This window comes from Grus americana, chromosome 8, assembly GCF_028858705.1.
Source record: "Grus americana isolate bGruAme1 chromosome 8, bGruAme1.mat, whole genome shotgun sequence".
NCBI classification, from domain to species: Eukaryota; Metazoa; Chordata; class Aves; order Gruiformes; family Gruidae; genus Grus; species Grus americana.
Genome location: NC_072859.1, coordinates 32,959,081 through 32,986,200, shown reverse-complemented (window position 1 = coordinate 32,986,200; position 27,120 = coordinate 32,959,081). Strand labels below are relative to the sequence as shown.

At 52.9% G+C, this 27,120-nt stretch overlaps 1 protein-coding gene across 4 annotated transcripts; it reads left to right on the top strand.

Moving 5' to 3' along the window:
* Positions 1-411: 411 nt before the first annotated feature.
* On the top strand, positions 412-24,477 carry KANK4 (KN motif and ankyrin repeat domains 4). 4 transcript variants are annotated; one of them, XM_054833894.1, is made up of 10 exons: positions 412-498; positions 12,055-12,137; positions 13,561-15,504; positions 16,460-16,571; positions 17,935-18,165; positions 18,752-18,839; positions 19,244-19,463; positions 20,979-21,121; positions 22,102-22,302; positions 23,835-24,477. In XM_054833894.1, exons 2-10 carry the CDS (start codon positions 12,122-12,124, stop codon positions 23,934-23,936), a joined length of 3,057 nt encoding a protein of 1,018 aa, XP_054689869.1. In that variant the 5' UTR covers positions 412-498; positions 12,055-12,121; the 3' UTR covers positions 23,937-24,477. The 4 variants fall into 4 exon arrangements, with proteins under 4 accessions (XP_054689869.1, XP_054689870.1, XP_054689872.1 ...); XM_054833895.1 differs by lacking the exon at positions 412-498 and adding an exon at positions 7,085-7,560; XM_054833897.1 differs by lacking the exon at positions 412-498 and adding an exon at positions 8,436-8,454.
* The last annotated feature ends 2,643 nt before the right edge of the window (positions 24,478-27,120 follow it).

Below are 27,120 nucleotides of genomic sequence, written 5' to 3'. Positions count from 1 at the left end.
CGACGAGGCTGAAAACTTAAACCTCAGATTGCATTTTCTGTATGTTTTCCACGCGGTCACATTAAGGTATGAGGGACCGATGTAAACCGGACTGCGCTGAATGGCTGAGCCGGAGAACTGCTGGCGTAAATACAAGTTCTGCAGCCACGGCCTGTCCCTGCAGATTTCCCCTTCCCGCCGCTTTTGATCTGCATCTGTGCAAACAGGACGAGCTAGAAAAGTACAAATAAAGCATGAAAAAGACGGACCCAGCACAATACTGCAGTCATAAGAAAAATTTAAAAAACACCCCCAAAAAAGTGGATTTCTGGCCTCCCACGGCAGCCGCTCCTTCTTGGCTCCCGCTGCCCCCCCCCCCCCCCCCCCCCGCAGCCCATCCCCGCTGCCCCGGGCCCCCGCCCGGCCCCGCCCCGGGCACCGCCCCCGGGCACCGCCCGCCGGAGGCAACGGGGCCGCCGGCACCGCCGCGCTGAGCCCGCCGCGCTCCGCCGCTCCCAGGTACGGCCGCGCCGCGCAGCGCGGGGGGCTGCCGGGGCCGGGCCGGGGGCAGCCCGGGAGGGGGCCGGCCCGCCGCGGGGGCAGCGGATCCCGGCAGCCGGAGGGAGGGGGACCGGGGATCGGCCGCCCCTCCCCCGTCCCCCGTCCCCCTCCGCCGGGGGTTGCTCCGGAGAGACGCTCCGGGGAGTGCTCGCAGGATGCTCCGGGGATACTGGGAGAGTGCGCCGGGGGATGCTCGGGGGTGCTTCGGAAGTGTTCGGAGGTGCTTGCGGGTGCTCCGGGGGAGCGCTGGAAGGTGCTCTCGGGGGTGCGCTGGAGGGTGCTCAGGAGGATGCTTTAGCAGTGCCCAGGGATGCTCCAGAGGGTGCTCCGGGGGGATACCTGGGAGCACTCTGAGGGGTGCTCTGGGGGTGCTCCATAGCGTGCTCTGGGGGTGCTTAGAGGTGCCTGGCCCCTCGGGTGGCTGCCTGGGGGCAGCACAGCCCTGACCCCCCCCCGGGATGGGAGCGTTTCCAGCGCACCTCGGTGTGGGACGGAGGCACAGAGCCTGGCTGGGGAGCGGGGAGAGGGCAGGAAGGCTCCGAGCCCTGACAGGACCCCCGAGTGTCACCGTGTGAGGGCTGGGAAGGGCCCCCAGGCAATGTGGCGGAAGTCTCCAGGATCCCAGAGCAGCTAGAGCTGCATTTAGCCTCAAAGCCCAACTGTAAAACCCTCCCCAGCTGCAAAGATGTGGTTCAGACAAGCCCCAAGCCCAGCCTCCGCGGCCGAGCACGGTCGCCAGTGCCTGCCTCCAGCCTCTCCCCATTTCCTTGCCGGCTTTCCAGCCATCCGGACACAGAAAATCTTGGCACCGTAACTCATTTCTGTCTCTAGCGAGGTTCATGCTCTGGTTCCCTGAGCCACATGTCCTGTGGGGCTTGGCCGTAGGTCTGGCCTGGCTACAGAGTGGGGCCAGGCTGAGCTCCGGGTTTCTGCATCCTCGGGGAGGCCAAGAGAGGGTCTGCTCCAGCAGCACGCTTGGCAGCAAGCGGAGGGACAGGCAGTGCCTCTCCCTCACGGGCAGCATCGCCTTTCCTTGGCAGCGGCCGCTGCCAGGGCATTTCTGAGCAGCCCAACTCTGCCGGGACCAGGCGTGCCCTCTACAAGCACTTTCGTTAGCTCCCGGTGTTCGGCTTGTGATTTCTCGCAGGCCTGAGGCAAAGAGGGGCTCTGACTCCTCTCCAGGAGAAATCATAGTGAGTGTGAACAGGGAGCTGCCACACCGGGGTGGACCGTCGCCTGAGGTCTGGTGTAGGAGAGGCTGGATAGTCCGTGAGAAGATCGGTAGTGGCAGAAAGTGGGTTAAATAATCTCAAAGGCAAGTCCAAGTAAGTTCAGGATGGAGTTGTGGTCTAGATGCTCTGGGTATGATGTTCACCATCCAGAGATGGAAGCGGGACTGGACTGTACAAGGTTATCTCATTTTCCTGACAGCTATGGGATGCAACACCGCCGGGAAGGGTTTCCTTTGTCCAGAGGCTAAACCAGAAATTGTTTTAGCTGCGTGGCCCAAACGAAGGCAGTGAGCATCCGAAAACATTGCACATGCAGAGTAAGGATAGCGACCACAGCAAAGGGCAGAGAGAAGGGTAAAAAATAATCAGCATTTGCCTTCATACCTGTTTTGCAGTCTTCCCAGTGTTTTGTGTTTGATTTGGAATGGACGTAATGGAAAAAACTGATCTCTTAAATGATTCCTGAAACGGGAAATCAGAGGAGGGAGCCCATACCCTTGGGTTTATGATTGATTATTTGTCGCTTTGACTGTAATATTTCAAAAATAAACATATGTGCCGAAATGACAGCCAGCCTGATGAACAGCGACCTGGCCGGGGAATCTGTGGTTGAGGAGGGATCAGTTAATGGATTTGTTATCCTACAACTGGAAGATGAGATGGGGCAGAGCCTGTTGCTGCTGTGGGTGCTGTCGGTCTCCCGGTGCAGTTTCCAAACCACTTGTGAACAGGAAAACCAGGGCCACGTTCGGGTCCTTTCTGGAAAGTCTGGTTGTGGGGAAGGTTTTGTCTCCCAGGTGTGGAAATCATCCCCCTTGTGCAGTGCTGGGGCTGTCCCGTTCCTGCAGGAGTGTCACAAAGTCTCCCTTCCTCCTCAGCTAGCTGAAATAACCCCCCCATATCTCTCTGCCGCCGAGCAGGAGTGCGACGTTGCTTCCTGTCAAACAGCCTCCACGTCCCTCGGCGTGGGCGCGTTTCGGGAGGGAGAGGTTTGGTCTCAAAACATCCTTCGCATCAGGAGGAGTTCTGGGATTCTGCAAGATGACCGGTGTTAGAGGAATACAAGCTCATTCACAAGCTCGTTGCTGATTCAGGTCCCTCCCCCTGCGGTTTTACAGCCGCCAAATATTCTGAAAGTCACGTTTTTATCACCAACTGCTACGCATCGAATCTTGGGTCTTTTCAAGGAAGCTTTGGGAGCAGCACCAGGGATGAACGTGGCCTCATTTGTTAGATAAAAAAATAAATATTGTAAGTTATTGTATTTTCCATTCGGTGCCCCGTACGAGGGGGTTACGTGACTCTGCCTTGCTCAAGAGCACGTTGCCGGTGCTGGGGGAGAGCGCTGGGGAGGAACCGGCTGCAGAGCGCTCCGTCTTCAGCCGTATTTATTTTAGACCTCGGTGGAATTCACGTTTCCGGCACTGTGCCTCTGGAAACCTCGAGTCCTGCACATCCCAGGGTTCAAACAGCACATGAAAAAGCAGTTATTGTCGTTCTTATGATAATATACTGCCAAAGCGGACAATTTGGTGGAGTGAGAAATGTGAAATACGGTGAAAAACCCGCACATACAGTGGTTCCTTCTTCCAAATGGGATTATCTTCAATTCATCATTGCAGCCAGTTCCTTTGTCCATCAGGGATGAACGTGACTCTTGGCAGAAGCGAGAAAGCCGAAAACACATCAGCAACGTGCAGCCTGAGCTTGGGCAAAAAACCGGAGGAAAGCCCCCATTTCCTAAACCCTCCCCATAACCCAGGTGCACGGGTGGGAAATGCAGCCGCCGGCTGCAACACTCCCGGCATCCAAGTGAAAATCACCAGCAGAGGAGGAAGGCGGCACGTCCATCCCCTCTGTGGTCCCAATCAACGTGAAGAGTGGTTTCAGGTGGCCTGAAAAATAAATATTTCTGTTTGAAGAGGTTTTCAAACCTGTCATGAGTGCAATCAGTTTGAGTCTTGTTGGCTCAGGCCAGAAATCGATATAAAATGGCCCCATGTCTCCATGGGGGCTGCAGTGCTTGCCCAGGGAAGAGGCGAAAAATAGGCATGGAGAGAACAGGGCTTTCCTGAAGACACCTGGAAGTCCCACTTTCAGTGAGAGAGGACCTGTGCTGGTGATGGGACCTTTGCTGGGGTGAGACAGGACAGACACCGGATCGCCAGTCGACTTTCACAACTACAAATGCACTTTTGGGAGATTTCTCAGGCTGGTGGGTTTGGGAGGCCCCGCTTGTGTGTGGGGGTGGGCTTCTCCAGTGTGGGGGTGGGCTTCTCCAGTTCCACAAACTCCGGTGTTTCAGCCCTTGGTAAGCACCAAGGGGATCGGACGCGGCACAGCACCCTTCCTTCCCTGCGCTGCCCCGTCCATCTCGTGTCTCGGCAAGCAGCCAAGTAAGAGCAAGGTGGAAGAGCCTTTCCCAGCAAGCAGGAGCACCTTGGTTTGAGGGTTCCTCTCTACACCCAGCTTCCGAAAACACCCAAAGGATCCTGTTTTTCCTTAGGAAATTGAGACATTTCCAGCCCAGCTTGGGCTAAAGTTCAGGCTTCTGAGTGGGATGAATGCAGGAGCCCCAAGGATGCACCAAGCCCTGGCCAAGCCAAGGACAAGCCCATTGTCATCAAGTTGCTACCAGCTTCTTTGAGCACATGGAAGTTACTCAGTGTCATGGCAGCAAAGCTTGAGATGGAAAACAGCATCTTGGAAGAGACCAGAAGCCAAAGGAGGGCTTCACTGGTCGTCCCCCCCACCCAAACTTGTGGGATTGAGGCAAAAAGAGTACACATTAGAAATGAGGCACTTCAGATTTTTGTCTACCTTCTGACTGTGGAGCACTTTGGATTCATGGCTTCAGGTGGTTTTTCTGATCGCCTGGCTCTGGGAAAGGAGATTTTTAGGGAAAACACCGCAGTTCTCAAGACACGGGATAAACTAATGAGAACGAACCAAAGCTTTTATAAGACTGTGGCTGGAATGAGCTGAAGGTCAGTTGGAAAAGAGGTTATCGGAGGAGGGGATGAGTGTGATCGTTTTCCCTTCCCGGTGAGCCATAAGAGGGAGAGAGTTTGGATATCTGATACCTCCAGGTCTCGTCCTGACCCGTCTCTAATGGAAATGCTGGCAGGAAGCTCACGACGTCTATTAAACAGCAATAAGCAGCTTTAATAAAATCAGTATCCACACAACTTTATTACTGCCATTTGAAAAGATGCCTGAAACGGCTGTTTAAGTACCGCCGGCTGCCGAGGGTTGCACACTTACACTGAAAGCAATCATCTCCTTTATTAAGTGGCACTGGGTTAATTATTCAGATTTCTCGCGAGCCCGCCGCTCTCTCAAACCCAGTGCGGCCCCGCATGCCTCCAGGATGTTTTCCATGCGAGCAGCCCCCGGCTCCAGCCCCATCCAGCCCCCTCCGCTGCTTCGTGTACATAATTTTGCGGAGAGGGAGATGGCTGGTGGAGGGTGGGAGGCCAGCCTGAACCTCTCCATCAGTGCAACCACAAGCTGATGGGTTGCAGAGGGAGCTCGTCCCTCTCGAGCACTCGCAAACTGCAGGCAGCAGCCGAAGGAGCTTCAGCTTGGGGTACGATAAAATCCTGGGGCCGGCGACACAGGGTACACGTTGCCATAAGCCATGTGCCAAAGATGTTTGCTGGCCCTGGGAGGGAGGGTGAATTTTAAGCAGGTATCTGGACTATGCAGCGTTTCGCTTTCAGAGGGGTTTAAAGATTTATGTCCCTTTTCTCGTCGTACCTTTTTACCTGCCGCCTCCGCCGCCTCCATTCTTCCCATACAGTGACTGGTTTTGCATCCCCAAATCTAGTCCCGCTGCACTTCAGCACATGCAGTCGGGTAACGCCAGCGCCGAGCCGTGCGTGGCTGCAGGGTGCATGCCGGGCTGGGACGGATCCGGCTTGCCAGCTCCCCTTTCTGGATGCTGATGGGTTTATAGCAGCGGCTTCCTGGGGCTCAGGTATCAACAGGTCTCCTCCTCACTTTAATTTTGGGTCTGCTCAGCTGCCTTCTGCCCCCCGACAGGCAGCCCAGTCCAGCCCAGCATGTTCCCACACCCGCTCTGGTCCAAGCTGCCGTTTCCGAGGGGTGCCGTGGGGTGCAGGGCTGCACCCAGGAAGGCAGCTGATGGGCTCCCAGGATGCAGATCTCCTACAGCAGAAACCCTGTTTGCTCTCACTTTGGAAAAAAACCTCATGACAACTTTTTGCAGTGCAAACCAGGACTTTAAACTGCTTTTATTTTACTTATTTATTTATTTAATCCCACCAAGTTTTCAAACTTCTTTTTTCCTCCTGGAAGGAAACTCTTTCCCGTGCCTGTGCCAGCCGGCAGCCGATCACAGCCCACCGCCGCACGACGGAGATCCCACCCGTGTGGATGTCCCCAGCAGAGTGGAAACGGGTTATTTTTGTTCTTTTGCAGTGAAAACAGAATTGAAAAATCTGTACAACAGCTATTCCCCGAGAGGCTATATTTATTCCTGGTATGTCCACTTGCAATAACAGCTCGGCTGGTCGTTGTGCAATCGAGCAGACCGCCTGGATGGAGCAGGTTTGGGTGTAACCCTTTGGGTACCGAGGGCAAGCTCCATCTGTGGGTCCGTGCGGGTCCGTGCGGCGGGGGCGAAGCCCAGACCTGCCCTCCTGGAGCGGTTCTGCTTGGGGAGAGGAGGGATGGCAGCAGCTTTGCCCATCGGCCCTGCGAGCGTCCGAGAAGGCAGCGGTGGCCGTGGCGGGGACAGGCAGGGACCGGCGGGATGGCTTTTGAGCTGTTTCGTGGCCGTCTGTTTCCCATCACCCGCGGGAGCAGCCTGCAAAGCAGAACCCCCCCTGACAGCTGCAGCGCGTAATGTAACGCAGCAGCAGTTGTAGGCCATGACGTCAGTCCTCGCGCTGGCAGGACGATCTCGGGCCGTGCCCAGGTGAAACCCTTCCCCGTTTCCCACCCTGCCCCGTTGGGCAAAGCTCTCGGAAGCCAGTCGTAGCTTCGTCAAGCACCGGCCCATAATTAATTAATTTGCATGTTTTGACTCCATTCATAGTTCCTAATTAAAAGCTTATTTAGCGGGACACAGACCTGAAGACCTTCCTCAGGCGCACAGGGATGACATCTGGGAAAAACTGTAGGTCTTATGTGTGTAATTACAATAAGGAAATGCTCCAAACAAAAACTTCCTGCTGGATCTTTCCAGTGGCAAAACAAAACAATTTTTTTAGGCTGACTTTAAAATCAGCGCCATATAGAAATACGTATATTTTTCCATCGTGCTGCTTTGCGTAGAGAACGCGAGCAACAAACCCCTACGAATGTGCGCAACTAAACCAGAAGAACGCAACAGAAAATATTTGGAGTAAACATTAAATAAGCCAACGCGCTCTTAAGTTCATTTTGAACCCCGAGCACAGTACTTGCTTGTGAAAGCAGAAAGCCGTCAACATGGAGTCACGGCCCTGCGCGGTGTGGGATGGGATGTGGAGCCGTGTGGGAAAGGCGGCATTTGCGGCATTTAACCGGCTGCTGAAACGAGGGGGTTATTTTTCATTCCTCGGGTAAGAAGTTAACCCGTCCGTGCCTCGGACAAACTGCTGCCGTTTCTGTACGCGTCTCCAGGCTATTTTGCTTCCTGCAAAGGCAAAACTTTTCTGCTTTTCTTCAAACTTCAGCTGTTAAAGTTACATTTAGTAGTTGCACGAGCGCGGTGAAGCCTGCGGGAGTGCCAGCAGCTCTGTTCTGCAGAGAGGAGCGCAATGGGGTTTTTCCTGCTAAGGTGAGCATTTTGGTTGCGCCGTTTGTTAAAAGCAACGGGAAAGGTGCTGGTGCCACCCTGTGATGCGAGTCCCTGGTGAAAGCCCCCGGCAGAGCCCCCGGGTCCCGGTGGGGTGCCTCCGCTTCCCAGGATTTTCTTTCCCAGCCCTGGAAGGGGTTCACATCCCGGCTGCGGGGAGCCGGGCAGTGTCCGAGCCCCTCTGCCTTTGCAGAAGTTGTTGCCAGTCCAACGCAGAGACCGAGGGGTTCGTTGTCCCTGCCGCCAGCCGGGGGGTGCAGCAATCCAGGATGCCCCAAGGAACGCCAGCGCAGGGGCTTGGCACGGGCACGAATACCCTGCCCAAAATCACCCCGTGCCCGCTCTGCGAGCTGTGCCCTGCCTCGCCTGCCTGCAGTTTGAAGTTTGAGTTGATAACCCCGCTGCAAAGGGCTGAGGCGTTTTCTAGGGAGAGTCCCAGGGGCACCCACAGGAGCGCGGGGAGGGGGGGGGCTGCCCGTCCCTTCTCGTGGTGTCCGGGGACATGGCACGGCACCGAGGGTCAGGCGTCCTCCGCCTTCGCCGCGGTTACGCACAGCCGCGTTCCCACCGTCACCCCGTCCTGTTCAGCATCTCCCGGGGACGGCGGATGGATGGACGCGACGTGAGGGGCCGGAGCGGCGGGGAGAAGGGTGAAGGGCCGAGGGGCTGTTTCTGCCCTGCGCGTGGGAACGGGACTTCGGCAGGATTAATGACGGACGTTGAGACCTTCTGCGGCTTCTACTAAAGATGCTGCTTTTGAATCGCGGCAGCCGCTTGCGTTTCCGTGGGAGAGGCGCTCAGCAGAATAACTAATGCGTTCCGCCTGGGAGGTGCAGCATGCGGAGGGCGAGCTCCGGCTGCAGCCTGCAGCATCAGGTACAATAAGAACCGTATCGTTAATAATTGACTGTCTTTTCACTAATCTTTCCCGATAAGGGAGGCAGCCCGGTGACAGCCCAAGCAGCGCTTAGCGTTTTGTGTTTTACGGAGAAGATAGCTGTGCTGGGAGAAGTAACTCATTTTGTGCAGCGGGCTTGAACTGTCCTCAGAAAGGTCGTACGAGAGCGGTGGGCTGCTTTATTAGAAAATTAATCCCTCTTTTCTGCTTCTTGTTTTCAACTTGTATTTGCTTTCCGAGCAAGGTCACTGCTCAGCTGACCAACTTTTTAACAACTGGAAAAGGCATGTTTGCTGCTCCAAACCCTTCGCTGCCGGCTCTCGGCACGGGAAAAAGGTGCTTTTGAGGAAGGCAAGCGCTTCTGCTCCCCGATGGGTTTGTGGGTGGGAGCATGAGAAGGTAACACGACGAGATGCTTTTCTAACGATAGTTTTTCCTTTCCCCGTGAGGTGCTAAAGCCATTGCTGCAGTGCAGGAGAACATGACAGGCAGAGCTCAAAACCCGTTGTGTTACAGCTAATGAGACTGTGCTAACGTGCTGCTCAGCAGGGATGAATTAGCTTCTTATTCCTAGGCGCAGGGTTAAATGTTTCCAATTTAAAATTACTAGCAGGATGCGCTTGGAGAATGAAATTCATGCATATTTGTCTTCGTGGTTGAGTGAATTTGTTCTTTAAATGCTGCTCTCCTTTCTGCTGGCTGGGGTGGATGGGGGAGCGGGCGGGCACTTGCGTTGCCTGGCAAGTGGGACAGAGTAGAAGAGGGGTTAAATGGGACTGAAAAGAGTCCGTGTTTGAGACAGGGCTAGTTAAAAAGACAGTACGTTGTCCCTGCAAATGGGAATAAAACCACTTCACTCTCTACTGTTGCCTTCTCGCATATTTGGCTTCTTAATTTCCGTTTCTGTATATATTTATTCCTGCCTTGAGAAAAGCAACGTAATTCAAATCTGGACTAATCCTCCCCACAGCCTTTCTGAGTGGTAAAGGTAAAAATCAACGGTGCTGTGCACGTGGTGACGTCGCCTGCCTGGAGAGGAAAATAAGTGTTCTTCAATTTTATTCAATAGCGGAAAACTCAGCAAATATAGAACCTGACAGAGGGTCAGCATGAGAGGTATGAGCAGGATGGAGACCCACCTAAAAGTACTGCCCTGCCCCGAATTGTAGGCCGGACCCATGGCATACGGGTACGCTTCTTCTAGCAGATCATTTCATTTTTTAATCTCATTTTTATTAGGGACAGGCACGGGGAGCCCCCGTGGGGTCCAAGGAGCCACGGTTTTGGCCCAAAGCCATCCGCCCCATGCCCGAGCAGCCCGGGGGGAACATCAGCAAGCTGGTGGGGTACCTTCAGCATCCTTTTCTGAGGCAATTTTGAAGCAGATTGGCCAAAAGAGAAGAGTCGTAGTATCAATTTGGGCTGCAGAGTTGGGTCATAAATGAACTGATTAGATGTAATTATCTAGTTATTAAAAAGCATCTTATTCACTGGCTTTCCGCCCACCCCTCTAAATAAATGACCTAGAAGAGTGAAATGTAGCTGGTCAGACTGTAGCTGGGATCCGTAAGTGCTCCGTAATTGACCGTAATCAGAAAATTAAAAAAAAAAAGCATTTGAGAACGAGGTTAGCATTTGTTTTGGCACATGCTGTTTATTGGCAGGAGGAGGCAGAAGAAGTGGCCCTTTATAGAAGTGCAGTTAACTGGAGGGCATGTCAGGAGGCCGCTGGTCAAGGTGTCTCAGAAGCTTGCGTGGCATTGGGGGGGCATCAGCGTTGGCATCCGGCCGCATGAGAATCCAGGAGGTACCAACCCTGGAGGCGCTTTGGAGAGTTTTGATGTTCTCCTTGGGTTGGGATCCTCCAGACTTCCCATCAGGGCTCTAAACTGACAATAAACTTGTCTACCTGAATGACAGAACTAATTGTTTCTTTAAAAGGTTTTGATCTTTCAAAGTATCTATCCCACAATAACAATACAGCAGGATTTGGCTTCGTTTTTCCTGTTGGTCTTGTAGCTAAACCACATCATTTCAGTGCTGCTAGAAGAAAATAAGAACACCACCTCTATAGTCTATATATCCCTATCCGTACTGCATATCCAGTTATCTTGTCATTGCCACAAGAAGAAAGGTTAGTTACACAATGCAAAAATAATTCCATGAGAAAAAGTGAATTTAGAAGCTGCAGAGTGGAGGAGACCAACAAGACGGAGCTTCTCCTGAGACTGTGAATGACGGTCTCAAGAAACAGTTCTGCTGCTGGATGCTGCAGAAGAGAAAATAGAAAGGTGAAAAGACCGGTGCTGGATAAGTACAGCACCAGCCGAAGCGAGGGGTCAGGGTTGGCTGGAGCCCAGTCTTAGGGAGTTCTGGAAGTGTGGTCAAGCGCTAAAATCCTCACTTAGGTAAGATACTATAAGCAGAACAGGAGTTCAGACTCGGACAGTTTGATCGATGAGATGAATGTGAGCTGGATTCTGGAATAAACGGTCCTGGCCGTGTCCCCAGCTGCCTGGGGCTGGCTCGACGTAGGCTTTGTGCTCCTTGGTCCTACCCCTGAAAGTCTTGCATAGCTCAGGGATGCGCTGGAGAAGCAGGGATGGACTTCCAAGCTGGACCAAGAACAAGATTAGATACTTGAAGGAAAATCCTAAACAAACAACATACTCTCCAAGAAATCCCCACTTTTTTCCCTGGAGCAGGAATTAAAAGCCAGACTCTGAGCAGTGTTGCCCTTCTCATGGAGGTCAGGAAGCCTCCTACAGTCATGTCCAACTGCCTCAACCTCCTTCGCCCTTGCCAGCCTGTTCCCTGTGTTTTTCTAAAGGGCATGGAGGGGAGAAGCTTCACCCAGGACTTTTCTTGGTTGTTCCCAGCCTTAATCTCCTCTCACGCTCCAGGAAAGTCTCACCCACGTCCACAGGAGTGGAAAGAGCTGGAGGGCAATACAGACCAGGCTGGATGTCAAGTTCAAGATGTAGGCTGGGGTAGATCTCCAGCTGAAGATCCTCCCTGATACGAAAGCAATTTGTCTGTATCTTAGTGCAATTTGGTGAAGGTCCTTTATAACAGTATGGACGTGCTCTGAAATAATGGTTTCATTTGAATAAGATTTAGCATAAATTTTGAATCTTTGGTTATTATGCATTAAAAAAAAAAAACATTCATTTCCGTGTACAGTTTACATCCCTTGCTGTTTTCAGAGATGTTATATTATGGTGGATATATCCAGCTTACAGGAGTCGATGAGGAGTCCTTGTGCCATCTATCTCAAGCCCAACAGAAATCATCTTAAATATCTGTCTGTCCTCATTTGCAGGCAAACCCGTCTGTAATGCAGGGGATGTTTTATAAGCACCGACTACCTGGGACGTGCCTACGAAGTTGTTGCCACTGGAAAAGGAGCTATTGATTTAAGCAGCTTGAAAGTGCACGGCAGACCCCGTCGGGCTGCAGAATATGGGAGAGAAGAGGGGGGTGGCCTGTGAAGGGGTGTAAGGCTTCAAGGAGAGATTAAGTTCAGATCATTGAGCTTTTTTTTTTTTTATTTAAAATATCTGTTTCTTTTTTTCAAGGGTGAAGCGACTCGTCTGCCCTAGCTTGTCAGAGGATGTTTAACTGACAGCCCGATCAGACCGCACCATGGAGAAGACAGATGGTATGGAGGCTACGGGATGGTTGTTTGCTCATTTGTTTCGTGAAAAAAAACCAACCCCAACCAACCCCTGCAATAATTTCCCTGCCAGAAATACTGAAAATGACCTGTTTTCTGTAGAAACACAGTAGGGCCAGGAGATGAAAAATGCATCATTCAGGTATCATACAGCCTTCCTAAACCTACAGCGAAAACGTGGTCACAGCTCTCAGTTCAGGACGTATTTGTCCTCCTGTCCTTTGCAGGCAGGACACATCTCTGCTCCCACCGGCCGGGCTTTGCTCTTGTGCCGTACTACCCTACGTGATGTTTTCCCTCTGTCGTTCCTCTGACTTTCACGCGCTGCTTCCCATCACAAAGGCGGCCGCATCTCGGTGATGCTCCGTGACGAGCGGCACCGAAAGCCATGCCAAATTCTCCCGGTCCCCGCGCAGCTGCTGCCCAAAGACGGAGACAGAGGGAGCAGCCGTGAAACCTGGTTTCTCCTGGTGGAGCTGCTCCTCCTCAGCCCCACAGAGCACAGATTGTTTGCTCAGAGGTGCAAAGCGGGGACTTGCATAAAGAAAAACGAGCGATGAGGCAGGAGTTTAACTATTTAGACCCTCGAAGCCGAAATCTGGGGGCTGTGAATTTTTGCAGGCTGGATCTGACTGTATGAAGTCGTATTAAACCAGGAGCATCGGGCTGCGCTGCTGGTGCCGCCCCGTTCGCCCGCGATGGCAGGGTGGGCAGAGTCATGCGTTTCGTGGCGATGTTCCTCAGTTAAAAGCCGTGCTCGGTGCCGCGCAGCCGGTCACCTTGGGAGGCACGTGTTTCGCATGGATGTGGCTGTGTGAAGCAGCTCCGGCTGGCGCTGTCTGGGTCCGGCCTCTGCCCGCTGCTGGATTCATCATTTTCAAGGAATAATTTGTTGACCTGGTGTTTGCAGATGAAACGATGCAATGATTTTTCCTGCTTCGCATGCATGGCACTACTCACGCCACTAAGAAGTTAAAACCAAACCAAAAGCCTTGACAAATGTAACTGTCGCAGATTGGTTCCACCTTCTGTTTCTGAGCTGGATTTATTGTACATCAGGCAGCTTTTTGTACTTACGCAGACGTGTAGCTCTGCCTGCAAAACCCGCTGTTTGCTTAATTGCCAATTAGAGCCATGATTTCAGCAAATTTTCGGCTTCCTCAGTGCAACGATTACCCGATTCACCTCCGGAAAACCAGATCGGACCTTTGCACGTGTTGCTGCGTCTCTGCGCAGCTTCGCCACGAGCCTCCATGATGACGAACTGCAGCCCCCACCTGTCTGAAACTGAGATGAAAAAAGCAGTAACATTTTTTCCCCTGCTCTAAATGTATTTTTTGTTTATTTTTTTATGTTGCCTTTGAAACTCAATCATCTTTTTTTCCTGTTTTTTCTTGGGTTGTTTCAGCAAACGGCCAGCCACCCAAACCCGACGGGGAGAGGGAGCAGCCCCGCAGCCTCCCCTACTCTGTGGAGACGCCATACGGCTTTCACTTGGACCTGGATTTCCTGAAGTACGTGGATGACATCGAGAAAGGGAACACCATCAGACGGGTTCACATCCACCGGAAAGCCAAGCAGCCGAAATTCAGCACCCTGCCCCGAAACTTCAGCCTGCCTGAGGACGGCTCCCGTGGATGCACATCTGCTCCCAGCAAGAGCTGGACGGCGACCTGCTCCTTCCCCCAGCGAAAGGCATCGCTGGGGGTGGAGGAGACCCCCCATCCCCTCCTGCCCAACGAGGCATCCTTGCCCGCGGCCGACGAGCCGAGTTACCGGAGAAAAGCCCTTTTGGCAGAGACGCGGCGGCAGGCGGAGCTGGGATGGCAGGAGGGTGAGCTCCGGGGGCGGCCGCAGCTACTGCGAGCCTCCAGCATGCCCGCCGCGCTGCCGCCCAGCCAGCCCCCGCCGGGAGATGGACGGGTGTCCTCGCCCCTCCGGCCGCCTCCCCAGCACTGCCACGACCAGAGCGGGTCCGAAAGCACATTTCGCCCCGTGCCACATTCACCTGGCTCCGATGGTGTCATGTTAAATCTTCCCCGGGAGATGAGCGTGGAGCAAGGTGTCTCCTTGGGGCAGAAGGAGCATCCCGGCGGAGGCAGCCCGGGGCTGGTGCAGATGCAGCCCCCGTGGCAGAGCCAGCATCCCGCAGCGCCGCAGCTGCAGGTGGTGATGGAGAGCAGAGGTGAGGAGGGCGATGCCACCGATGCCAGCGGTCGCTCCACCTCGGTGGGGGGCGAACCGGCATCACCGGCTGCCCTTCAGATCGCAGAGGAGAACACAAACCCTGGGGGAAGGGAGTTAAGTGTGAGTGAAATTGCTCTGAACGTGCTGAAGAAAGCTGACGAGGGGAGTGGCCGGGCTGGAGAGAACAAGGAGAGCTGTGGTCCTCAGCCTCGGGATGCTGGAGAGCCCGGCGGGGTTGCCGCGCTGAGGCAGCAGATTGCCGCTCTGGAGGAGCAGCTGAGCAAGAAGAAAGCAGAGCTCGAGCAGATCAGGGCAGTGCTGGAGCAGCAGGATCATGAGATCAAGGAGAAGGAGAAAAGCATTAAGTTACTGGCCAGCTCCAAAGCTCAGCTGGAAGAGAAGCTGTGCCGGCAAAACACCATGGAGGCCAAGGCGCCGTCCAGGCGGAGCGACGGGGCTCTGCGGTGCTACGATGCTGCGGTGAACACTGATGTCTCGCAGGTAACCGGGGCCAAGCAAGCCTATGATAAAGGCATCAACGTAAATATCCCAGTCTCCACCAAATCCGTAGGATGCAGCATCCACAGAGCAGACAACGTGAACGTGCAGGCGATGGAGCTGGGTGCTCGGAGAGATCAGGGACTGGCAGACACTTGGACCGGACCGGGACGTTTTGGTGAAGCCGACAGTGAGGCTGGCCTTCATGCACCGTGCTTCACCCAGCTGAAGATTGATGAGCACCTCAGCGATGACAACCAAAATCACAGGAACAACTACGATACCCGGAGCCTCGCTGCTCACGCGGTGACTGCAGAAAGCTATCGAGGAGCAAGAATTGGCTCAAGCACAGGAGGAAACAAGGCAGGCTTTGGCGAAGATAAACCTCGAGATGGGCTGGAAGAGGAAAGTCCCCCTGACCATGAGGATCTCCCTGCTGTTGACCCCATCGGCCAATACGTAAAAAAAATCCAGGAGCTTTTGCAGGAGCAGTGGCTGTGTTTGGAGCACGGCTACCCTGAGTTAGCGAGTGCTATTAAGCAGCCGGCCTCCAAGCTCAGCTCCATTCAGAACCAATTAGTTAATTCCTTAAACTCGTTGCTGTCTGCCTACTCTACGCAAGGGCCCGCGGATAAGGAGAATTCGAACACGCACTATCAACAGTTGGGTAAATAATATTGCCATAGGCTTCAACGTGTCCGGGCCAAATCTCTTCCCATTTATTCAAGCGTTGAGCAGGGGTGATGCAGCGGAGCTTGGTGGTATAATTAGCATCAGTCAGATCAGAAATAGCCCCTCCTAAACATATACGAGAAAGGCGAAGCTCTGCACATCATAAGCTACGTGATCTTAAATTAAAACAGCAAGTAAAACCATGTAGGGGCTGATAAAGCTGTGCCTCAGTTATAGGCAGGATCAGCTTCCAAAAGTGGCCGTACTTGTGGCTATTCCATCAAATAACCACTTTTCTTAATCGGATTGGACAGTCTCAGTTTGCAAGGACATGGGACTCATGCTCATCTGGGGTAAATCAGCATGAAGTTCACCAGAACCAAAACCAATTCAAGCTGAGCAACTAGGCTGGGAAAAGACCTGTCCCCCCTCACAGCCGTTCATCTAAATAATTTTAGCTTATATGAAGATAAGAATCCAAAACTGAAGGCTGCTTGGTCTCTGTTGGGGTGGGGGGCTTACAAATGGATAAGTGATCTATTACTTATCAGCAATACATGTGAGACTTCAAACTCTGATGGACTCATCCATGTAGTATTATAGGAGATTTATATAGGAGATTTCCTATACAGTAGTATTGAAAAAAAATAAAAAAGAAAACAACATTACAAAAGTAAAACCTACTTGTATTCATAGGACACGTATATAATTCCCTTCTCTTTATATTCCCAGTCACTTGGAGGTGTTCGAGACCCGTATTTTAAAGGCAGCAGGGCAGGTTTGGGTTGTGGTCAGGTGCATCAGGAGTTTTGCGAGACATAAAAAGCATCTACTAAGATGAACTAAGATGCTTACAGTTATGATTTGTAGTTTGTTGCTAGAGGTTGGGAATAATCATTGATAATTATGGCACATCTGCTTAATTAATCTGTTATTTTGTATTTTGCTAGAAATCTCTCCATCCACAAGTCTTAAATCTATCATGAAAAAGAAAGGTTATGGTTTCCATGCAGGAGGCAATGGGACCAAAAAGAATCTTCAGTTTGTTGGGGTAAATGGTGGGTAAGCATCCGTTCAGAAGATAAAACTGCCTTTTAACATGTGATGTCCTCTGTATCGCTGAAGAAGTCATTCTTTTTTTTCCCCTCTTTTCCCCTCCAAACCTCTTGATTAAAAGGCCATTTGAAATGGAGCCTCTTTTCTCCCTTCTTTAATCCAGCACTGATAACCTGTAAGTAACCCTGTAGTAGCGATGTTGGTGTTTTCAACGCAGCAAGGGACACCCTGGGGACTGACACTCTGCACACCCATCTTTTGGGGCTTCATCCACAACCCAGCTGGGTCCATGGGAAGATTCCCACTAACTTTGGTGGGTTTTGGAGGAGGTCAGCATTGCCTGGGTGGGCACGCTGCCACTAACCTGCCTCCACGCTCCAGCAACAACCAACAAAAGTTGGTTCAGGGACTGAGAAAAGACTATTTCAGTAAATAAGAAATTACCTGGGGGTGAAGGAGACCTGTATTTTAGGTTGTGCTCCAACGCCCGGTTCCCTGTGTATCCAATATCTAACAGTCTTTGGCCTTTGAGCTAACTAGATACAACAACGTGTACTGTAGGTGCGTCTCTAAGAGCAGCACTGGCACATCTTCTACTGAGGAGTACGTGTGCTGTGCAGCTATGTGTGCAAGTTTGGATGCTGGTTTCTGTTGACTTAATGTTTCTCTGACTTTCCAGCTCCATGGCTACTGCTGTTGGGTTCATCGGGTGTTACTTACTCTCGTTGTGTAGAGCTTCTTCTACCAACAGTTGCTGAAATGGGTACAACTTGTAGTGAGTAGGGGAATCTCGAGTAGTTCGAGAAAAGTTTTGGGGTCCCTCAGATTGAAACATTCTGTCTCAGGTGGAAGACGTTATTGTTATTAATACTTTTGGACAACCAGAAGAGAGGTCTCTCTAGCAGAGCTGCTCTAATGGTGGACTCAGGTCTGAGCTGGAGCTGCAAACACAGTTTTTGTCTGGCAGTCTTCAAGGTTGCCAACGTGCCGCCTGTCCCACCTTGCCACAGGGTCTGTGCTTCTCACGGCTCCCCATCAGCATGCCGGCAGCTCCCAGCAGGGAGGTGGCACGCAGCCCTTGCCTGGCCATGCTGGGACTTGTGTGATGGACATCCTTCCAAACCAACCGAGTAGTCCCTGAAGTAACCTTGCCTGCTGCTAATTAACTGCTTCTATCACGCTCCTGCTGGCTTAAGAAGCAGAAAAAAAAGACTAACCCCAAATTTGGCTGTGGCTTTATCCTTTTAACTTGCATATCACTCCAGGCTTCATCCAAGGCCTGCTGGAGTCAGTGGGTGTCTTCAATGAGTCTTAGGGCCTGTGCTTGCAGATGGGGAAGGAGTGAATAACATGTGGTGTCCTCAAATAGCTACGAAACGACTTCAAGTGAAGACACAAGTTGCGAAGACAGCCCATCAGACGGGGACACGGAGAGCGAGACGGAGAGAAGAGACGATGATTCGGAGCCCAAGCAGGCGAAAGCGGGAGGTGAAAGCGAGGGGGCTTCATTGGGGACCTCCTTGCAGGAGAGACGTGAAGATGATGACCTGCAGGAGCCATCAGCAGAAGCAGCACCTTGCACTCAGCACAAGGCTGACAGGTAACCAGAAAACCAGACACTGGTCATGCTTTCCATCACATTTCTGCAGCCACGGGATGCACGGCACTGCATTCAGCGGCTCCTACAGAGCTGGGGTCGGGGCTTCATCTCCTCAGTGGAAACGCAGCCACTGACCTCTGTAGCCATGGGAGAAGGCTTTAAAGAGCTAAATATTTGTTGAGTTACTACAGAACCTAGTGGGGATTGATTCAGGCCCTATGCTTGACTGTGGAAAAGGCGGAATGAGTCATATTTGGTGAGAATTAGCTCATTTCTCCCCTCGCAAGTAAAGTTTCTAAGTAAAGTTCTTTGCAGATTCAGGAATAAGATTTCCCCACACACACTTTAAGGCTTCTTGTAACAGATTAAGTTGACTGTACAGATGTGGGACTCTGGACTTAAACACCTATTTAAGTGCTTAACTTTGTACCTAAAATCTGGGTTGAATGGAACAACTTGTGCCCATAAAGTTAAGCACTTGAATAAGTGTCGAACATATTCCGACCCAAGCTGCGTGATCTTCCTGCTTCGATACCTCCTGCAAGTTCTGGCTCGTGATGGATTTACAAAAGTATTTTCCCTTTAGATGTAAACCGTCTGAAGATTTCCTTGCCAACTGCCGGCTACTCAGCAAGCACCTCTCAGAAATCAGGACCACAAGCAACAAGCATCTGGTACAGATAATTTTCAGTGCCATTCTGGACGTGGTTCCCGCCGTTGGTTACATTCAATGGATAAGATTATCCTGATGGCACATTGCACGGCGTGCCTTACCATGCCACGGACGGCTTTGGGAGGAGAGGGGGACGAGATGACCTCTGAGTCAGTTTTAGAATAGCCAAAAAGAAAGGAAAAGGGGAAAAAAAAAAAAGAAGGCTTTCTCTGCTTATTCATTCAAGTTACCACAGGAAATTCCTTTCCCCCTTAAGTGATAGCAGTAATCCCAAACCCACACGCTAAATATCAGCTGGGTGATGCCAGAACGCAGGACGAAGTGGTGTGGGGCGAGGAGTCGGGGCAGTGACCGGTTAGCAGGATGACTACCCCAGGAGTAACAGTGAGACCTTGCTGTTTGCAGCGGCACGTCCTAAGCACCGTCTGCCAGGAGTGGTTCCAGGTGTCGAGCCACAAGTCTTCCAGCCCAGAGGTGGTCGCAGCGTATCTCAAGGCGCTGGGGACCATCCAGCCCCAGCTCCTAGCAATGGTGGTGAACCTGGCCGACAGGAATGGCAACACGGCTCTTCACTACAGCATTTCCCACTCCAACTTCCCGATTGCAAAGCTTCTGCTAGACACAGGTAGGAACAGCCACTCTGCTCAGCCATGGCTTTTGGCGGGTATGGGTGTGGAAGTTACTTTATGTCGCTCTTGCCAATGGGGCATGGTCCCATAGGGGATGACCGTGGCAGGCAGAGCCAGGTAATGGAGATCCATCAACATTCCCAGACATGGCAAACAGTGAATGAAGTCCAGGGTTCTCCCAGGGAGTTCAGTCAGGAGCAAAAGGAGATGGGACAGACATGGGTCTGGGGACCAACTACAGCCTACATGCAGGGGAGCCATCCAGACAAGCATGGGGCCAAGGTCCATCCAGGAGACAAGCATGGGGTGAAGGTCCACCCAAGAGACAAGTATAGGGCCCAAGTCCATCCATGAGACAAGTACAGGGCCAAGGTCCATCCAAGATAAAAGTAAGGGGGCCAATGTTCACCCAGGAGACATGGTTGACCTGAAGACCAGCAGCCTTCCCCATAGCTCAGCCCTGGTCCCATGGGTGTGGGTGGAGGTTCCAGCTGAGGCTCATCAGGGACATTAAGGCTCATTAGTGCCCTCAGGGCCCTGACACATCTTGAGGGCTTTGCAATCTGATTTTGGAGAGGGCTCAGGATCCCTGTGGCCAAGGGATGTCTCTCATGGCCCCAGTCCAGGTGGGATGGGGTGGCTCCCCCAGCTTCTTGTAGCAGCAAATGCCACATCATGGCTTAGAGCTGGAGGATCACCCCCCTGAGAACATAACAAACCCCACAGTGCTGCAGAAAAACTCCATTTTAAACTATTGAACTTTCAGCTCGCGTTGCAAAGAAAGAAAAGTCTCCACTGAGCTTGTACAGGGGAAAAATGCACGCGCGCTCAGCAAGAATAAAGGCACTTTGGCCTTTTCTCATGGGCCAGACAATCTGTTAAATGTTAGGGAAATGGCAGATTATCATACGCATCTATAACCCAATTGTTGCCGCAGGCAGGGAGGGAGCCGTGGCGGTTTGTCCCCTCCTGCTGCTCAGTGCCTGAGGTGGCCGGGTCCCTGGGGCAAGGCTGGACCCGAGCCCTTGACCGTTGGACTCAGCTCATTCCTTGTGGTGGAGCTGGAAATGGGCTCTTTGAGGTGAAAAGTGAGTGAAACGGGGCCAGGGTGGATTTACACCGCCGGTTGGGTGACGGTCGTCTTTTGCTGCAGGAGTTGTAGCAAACAGCCCACGCACAGCTCCACAACTGGCGTGTGCCCAAAGCATTCATTATTCCCCCCCCTTTTTTTTTTGTTTTGTTATGGTCTTCAAAGTTAATTGAGTTGTTGACCTCAGCAGTTGTAATTAACTGTAGCAATGCGTAGAACCAAATATCCTTTAATGCTGTGCTCACAAGAGTAGATATTTAACGCAGATAAATCTCGATCCTGTACAATTATGGAAGCTCCTGTTTCTGGGCGTACAAGATGCTGCGTGATTTATAATTCCCTCTTTGCTTTCCCATTTGCTCGTCTCTCTCCGTCTGATCCATCGCGGGGCTGAATCCCCGCACGGTGCGTGGCCCGCCAGGCGTCTGCCACCTGGACCTGCAGAACCGCGCCGGCTACACGGCGGTGATGCTTACCCCGCTGGCGGCTGCTGAGACAGGCGAGGACATGGACGTGGTGATGAAGCTGCTGAAAGAGGGGGACGTCAACCTGCGAGCAGCCCAGGTGTGTCCCCGTAGTTCTGCTGTTTCTTTGAAAAGCGAGCGTGGGGTCATGGCACGGCCGTGGGTGGAGGGCAGCCAGCCTGCAGCGGGTACTTATTTGGCAAAGGCATCTGAAAAGTGACTCCTGCTGAGCTCGTAGCCTCCTGTTTACGGCCATCGCCGTGCGATGTCAGTTTGGGCTGTGGCATCGTCATGTCCCCATAGAGGGCTCGGGTTGGGGAGGGGGGATTTAATTCAGGTTCCTCATGCTGCGTGTGCAGCACCAGGCTGAGACTCGGCAGCAGATGTTGGGTTGGAGCTGCTGTTTCCCAAGAGTTACGAAAGCAACCTCAGCTGGACTGCAGCATGGCCACCCACCAGCTCCCTGCGAAGGGATGTGAGACCTGGCTCAAATGAAGGGACAAAAGGAAGGCCAAAAATTTTGCAAAATAATTTGTGTTAGCTAAAAAAGTTAAAGCCTGCAGAAGTGCTCACAGGGAGGAGTGGTGCAGGGTGGACCCCGGGGTGCAGGATCTGGGTCAGGTTTGCTGGCGAGCAGTTGTTCGTCAGAGACTCACACATTTTGGTCTCAGCGATGGCAGTGCCCTCACCCAGCTCTTCTTCCAAACAGCTGTAAAAGTTAGTCTGGACCTAAGTTAAACTGCCGAGGAGGGTTAGGGGGCTCCACCTTCGGGGGGCAGCTGGGAGCGGGGCAGTTTGGCCATGGTGCTGCAAAGACCCTCTGCATGGCTATGGTGCAAGCGAGCAGGTATCTCCTGCAGTACCTGCTGAAGAGCCCCAGTGTCATCTAATGATAATATGCAACAATATGCAATATGCAATAATAGTATGAATTATTGTGATATATGTACTGTGCGATAATAATATGCAATCTTATGATATACGTGATATGATACCATTCGTTATTACTGTTATATGTAACAGTCCGAATGAGCAGGGCGGTGGGCAAGGGGTGTTCAGCCTTTCCCTCTGCGGTTGCAGGGAGGTCAGACCGCCCTGATGCTGGGCGTCAGCCACGAGCGGGACGACATGGTGCGAGCCCTCCTCTCCTGCCAGGCTGACGTCAACCTGCAGGACGAGGAGGGGACGACGGCCCTGATGGTGGCCTGCCGGCAGGGCAACGCCGACATCGTCAGGCTCCTCTTGGCCCAGCCCAGCTGCCAGGTCGCGCTGACGGACAAGGTGAGGCGCCGGCGTCGCGCGCGGTCCTGTACACAACCTCACGTGGGGAAAGCTCATGCGGGGTCATGCGTTAGAGGCAGCAGTCCCTGAGTGGTGGGTTTTAAGTGAAGAAGTACATAACGTAGGCTCAACATGACCCAGCAGTGTGCGCTTGCAGCCCAGAAAGCCAACCATGTCCTGGGCTGCGTGTCCAGCAGCGTGACCAGCAGGTCGAGGGAGGGGATTCTGCCCCTCTGCTCCCCTCTGGTGAGACCCCCCTGCAGTGCTGCGTCCAGCTCGGGGGTCCCCAGGACAAGAAGGACATGGAGCTGTTGGAGCGAGTCCAGAGGAGGCCATGGAGATGATGTGAGGGCTGGAGCACCTCTGCTATGGAGCCAGGCTGAGAGAGCTGGGGTTGTTCAGCCTGGAGAAGAGAAGGCTGCAGGGAGACCTTAGAGCCCCTTCCAGTCCCTGCAGGGGCTCCAGGAAAGCTGGAGAGGGGCTGGTGACAAGGGCAGGGGGTGACAGGCCAAGGGGAATGGCCTGAAGCTGCAGGAGGGGAGATGGAGATGAGATGTGAGGCAGAAATCGTTCCCTGTGAGGGTGCTGAGGCCCTGGCACAGGTTGCCCAGAGAAGCTGTGGCTGCCCCTGGCTCCCTGGCAGGGTTGAAGGCCAGGTTGGATGGGGCTTTGGGCAACCTGGGCTAGTGGAGGGTGTCCCTGCCCATGGCAGGGGTGGGACTGGATGGGCTCTGAGGTCCCTTCCCACCCAAACCAGTCTGGGGTTCTATAAGTACAATTTTGGTCCGCTTCCTAACCGGAGGACCACTTTTAGGAGAGTAGCCCTGGTTTCGGTGCTTGCTGCGCAGCAGATGGGGTGGCTGCAGCAGCATCCTGCATCCCAGCCGTAGCCTGGGCAGGAGCACCAACCTGGTGTAAACCTAAAGAAAAAGATGAACTCCTGGACCTGTGGAATCAGCAGAGCTTCAGCTCCAAGAAATTAACAGCAATTAACTCTCCCCTGAGAACGGACGCCTCTGGGGGGGGGGGCATGGGACAGGGCTGGGAGCAGCACGGCCGACTGATGGACACCTCCCACATGGGCTCACGACGACGGGCCACGTGGCTGCGTTTATAGTTATGCAACTATTTTCTAATTGAACTACAACTTGCTGTAGTCCCACGTGACTAAGACACGTGGGATGGCACCGGGACCAAGGGAGGGTACAGCCAGGATGTGTTTTGTGCTGTTGAGGTTAAGCCCCAAAACACCGTGGGGAGGTTCATGGGATGGTGACTCATTTTAAACGAGGGACGAGCTGCAGGGAAGGAGGTTTTGGGGGTCAATAGCCGGGTGCAAAGCTGCCCAGGCCAACTGCTCGCTGGAGAGCGGAGGAGAACTCATCGCGGGCAGGTTGACAGCAGCCTCCCTTGGCAGTGGTGGGGCCAAGAAGCGGAGGCAGTTGAGGATGGAGCTGGGCTCGTTACGGGGGTGGCTGGGGCGAGATGCAGGGTTTCGGGCTGTAATGTCTTCGTCTGCTCGCTCCCCGCAGGGCGGTAACTCGGCCCTGTCGCTGGCCCAGCGCGCTGCCCACGGGGACATTGCAGCGCTCCTGCAAGCCCACGCCGAGCACAGCCCGTCCCTCTCTGCGTGACTGAGCGGGGAGAAGAAACCGGGACGGGGAGTGGGGAACAAACAGCTCCTTCTTGTAACAGTGTGCCTCGGCGGCCGGAGCCACTATCGTGGCTTTCCATACACACCGGGGGGTGAACCCTGTCAGCTATCTGCATACGGTCCCCGTGTCTAATTCTCCTCATTAAGCCTGCTTACACCCCCCCTAATCTATGCACATAGCCACAAATGACTCCACGCTCTCCTATACGCTCCTCCTGGTATAGATTTGGCAGGTGAGTGACTGAAACAAAGGAGAAAAGCACATTAGAAAAGCAATACTTAGTCTTTTGTAACCTTAGATTATGGTTGTCCTTTTAATCGACTAAACCGTATCTCATTTAACTTGTAAGTTTGTGTCCTAATATTTATTATTAGCTCTCCTGTACGTAGTGGCAGGCAGTGATTATTCAGTATATGTAACAACAAACACAAGCTGGATGGATTATGTAAAGTATAAAATCCTATTTATATTTGCTTATGCGGGTCTGATGTAAGAATTAAAAATTAATGCTCTAGAAAAATATTTGAGTATACCAGACCCAAACACACAGACATTGTTTTGCCTGTATTCGGAATTACCATATGGCTCTTATTTTTTCTAATTAAGTTTGAGCTAACGGGGAAGCATAGCCCATTGACATGCACCGTGCATCAGCACACGCGATGCTCAGGCGCAGCAGGGCGGATCAGGTTATCCCGAGCACGGCACGAGAGGATCACAACAGATTCCCATCCCGGGATGCGTTAATGTTGGCCAAGATGTTTTGTGGAGCGACTCTGCTGACAGATGTCTTTTGTGCAAACATCTGCCCTCCGCTTTCCCTCGTGCTCAACTTTCAGATGCCCAAACTATTCCCGTGTAAAGCCGTGCTGTGATTTAGCTGCTGGAGTCGGCCAGCGCCGGGGCCTCCCCCACCACGGGGCACCACAGGGCCGGTCCAGCATCACCTCAAATCACACATACGGCAGGGGTTTTTCCTGAAATCCCTGCACTGCTGACAAAGAGGGAGGAAAGGCTCAGGCCCCACTTTTCCAAACATCTTTATACCATCGTTAAATTGCTACGTACCGGGAAACGCTGTTTCATGAGGCAGTGCTGCATCAGGACCCGATGGATGCTCTCCGTAGGCTTTGGTGGACCTGGATGCCATCACCAGTCGAGCTGGTGAGTAGGACAACGTCAGAAACGCAGATCTACTTGCCATCACTAACAGCAAATCTCCCTAGTTAGCTAATGACTTTGGGTTTTTTTGTTTTGTTATTAAGCAGAAGTTAATCCTGGACTGGTTTGGTTTCTTGTAAGTCAGTTCACATCACGATGAAGTCTCTCGAGCTCCTTTTCCCCTTCCCTCATATTGCAAAGCCGTTGCCGAGAGCCCCTCTCCTCCCTGCGGGAACACCTGATGCCTGGCAGCGAGGGGAGGACGAGCCCCTGCCCTCTGGTTGCCACTGAAATCTGCCCCTTTTCCTTTGCTTTCGTCACGTTTTCGGTCACAAGCATTTACCGTCTCAAATGTCTATCTGCCTTTTTTTTTTTTTTTTTTTAACTCTAGCCCGAAATGCAGTTACCTCCTTTTATGTATAAATAAACTCGAGTTAAACCTTTACATGTGGTGGCTCCTGTGCCTGTCCCCATCGCCGCAGTGCTCTCCTGGCGCGAGGCAGCAGGGATGCTCTGACAGACAGACAGACCCCTGAAAACAACCGGGTGGGGAGGGAGAGCCCACGGTGCTGCACGTATGTGCACGTCATTAAATCAGTTGGGTTTTGAGGTGTTTCTTCAGACCAGTGATCCCACCCCCCCAGGAGGTCCTACGGCCCCAGATCACCACACAGACATGATGGGGTGGGGGGGTTTTTTGCAGGAATCACCCCAATTTGTGTTTCTGGGTGCTGAGCACTGGATGCTGAGCACCCACTGCATCACCCCGGGCCCCAGCTGCAACCAAAAAGAGCTGTAACGCCACTTTGCGATGGTTTTCACCGAGTTTTTTCCCCCGGCAGCTCTGGAGCTGCGCTTCTGGAGAGGAATTTCACTCTCACTCTCGCCGCTTCCCAGAGGGAGGTGAACTTTCCAGCTTCGACGTAATAAAAATGGGAGGCTGTCAGCTAAGGATCAGGCTGGCTTTGGGAAGCATCGGCCTCCTCATGCTTGCGGGATCCCTCCGGATACGGAGCCCGCCATAGCACAGTTCGGGGACAGGGCACGTTATTTTGGGGACGTGCTGCAGCTCTGCGGTGAGGAAGCGCGGACTTTGCTGCCTTCCCCTGCCTCCCTCCACACCCCCCTTTTCCCTTGTGCAGCCCAGGCTGGTTAACTACGTCCCCAGAATGTTTATTTTCATTCCTTTGCCTCGTATTTCCTCTTTTCCCCTCAAACTGTCTCTCCAGGGAGGAGCAACTCCCACGGGGTGACCCCCCTCACCCCTCGGTGCAGCCTCTCTGGTCTCGTGGACCCCGAGGGACCACAGATGGTTCGACGCTGCCCGCAGCATCTCCCAGTGCCCAGCATCCCGCTGTCGAAGCACCAGATCGCACAAAACCAATAGAAAAATAATCTGCGGGCTCTCAGTGCCACGAAGCACCCGAGAGCCAGCCTTAATTTATACATTTTGATCTCACAGTAGAGATCAAACTAAATATAGGCAAGCAATAATACATCCCCAGTGCGAGCTCTATACAATACAAATGGAGACAATTAAGTCACAGCAAGGAAAGAAATTAATCTAACGATCTTTATGGGGTTACCATCTAGGAGCTGATTAGCTATGAAGGGAAAGAATGACGACAAGCTCAGCTGAACGTGATTTTTTCCACTCTCCTTATGGCCATTTCTAGCGTGTCCCTGTCTTTCGCTGCAAGGAGGGGAGCGGGGACGCCAACGGCCTCATCCGAAGCACCTCCATGGTGATGGGGAGCCACGTCGCTCTGCGTGGCCCTCAGCGTCCGTACTGGGACTGAAACCAAGGTGACTGCCAGTGATTCCCTGGTTTTCCCCTCCAATTTACTGATAACCTTCAGAGAAAGCCCTCCGCTGCCCAGACGTTGTCCCCCAACCCTCACGCACGTGAGTCTGTCGGATGTCCCCAGGGATGCCGGGACTGCTGGTGGCAGAGTGGGGATGGGAAAGGGGGGACAGCGGTGCCAAAGGGGAGATGCCAGAG

Excerpts from the sequence above, each read along its gene's own strand:
- KANK4 (XM_054833894.1), top strand. Across the intron at positions 16,572-17,934 it reads TTTGTTGGGGTAAATGGTGG|CTACGAAACGACTTCAAGTG; the intron begins GTAAGCATCCGT and ends GTCCTCAAATAG. Across the intron at positions 18,166-18,751 it reads ACTCAGCACAAGGCTGACAG|ATGTAAACCGTCTGAAGATT; the intron begins GTAACCAGAAAA and ends TTTTCCCTTTAG.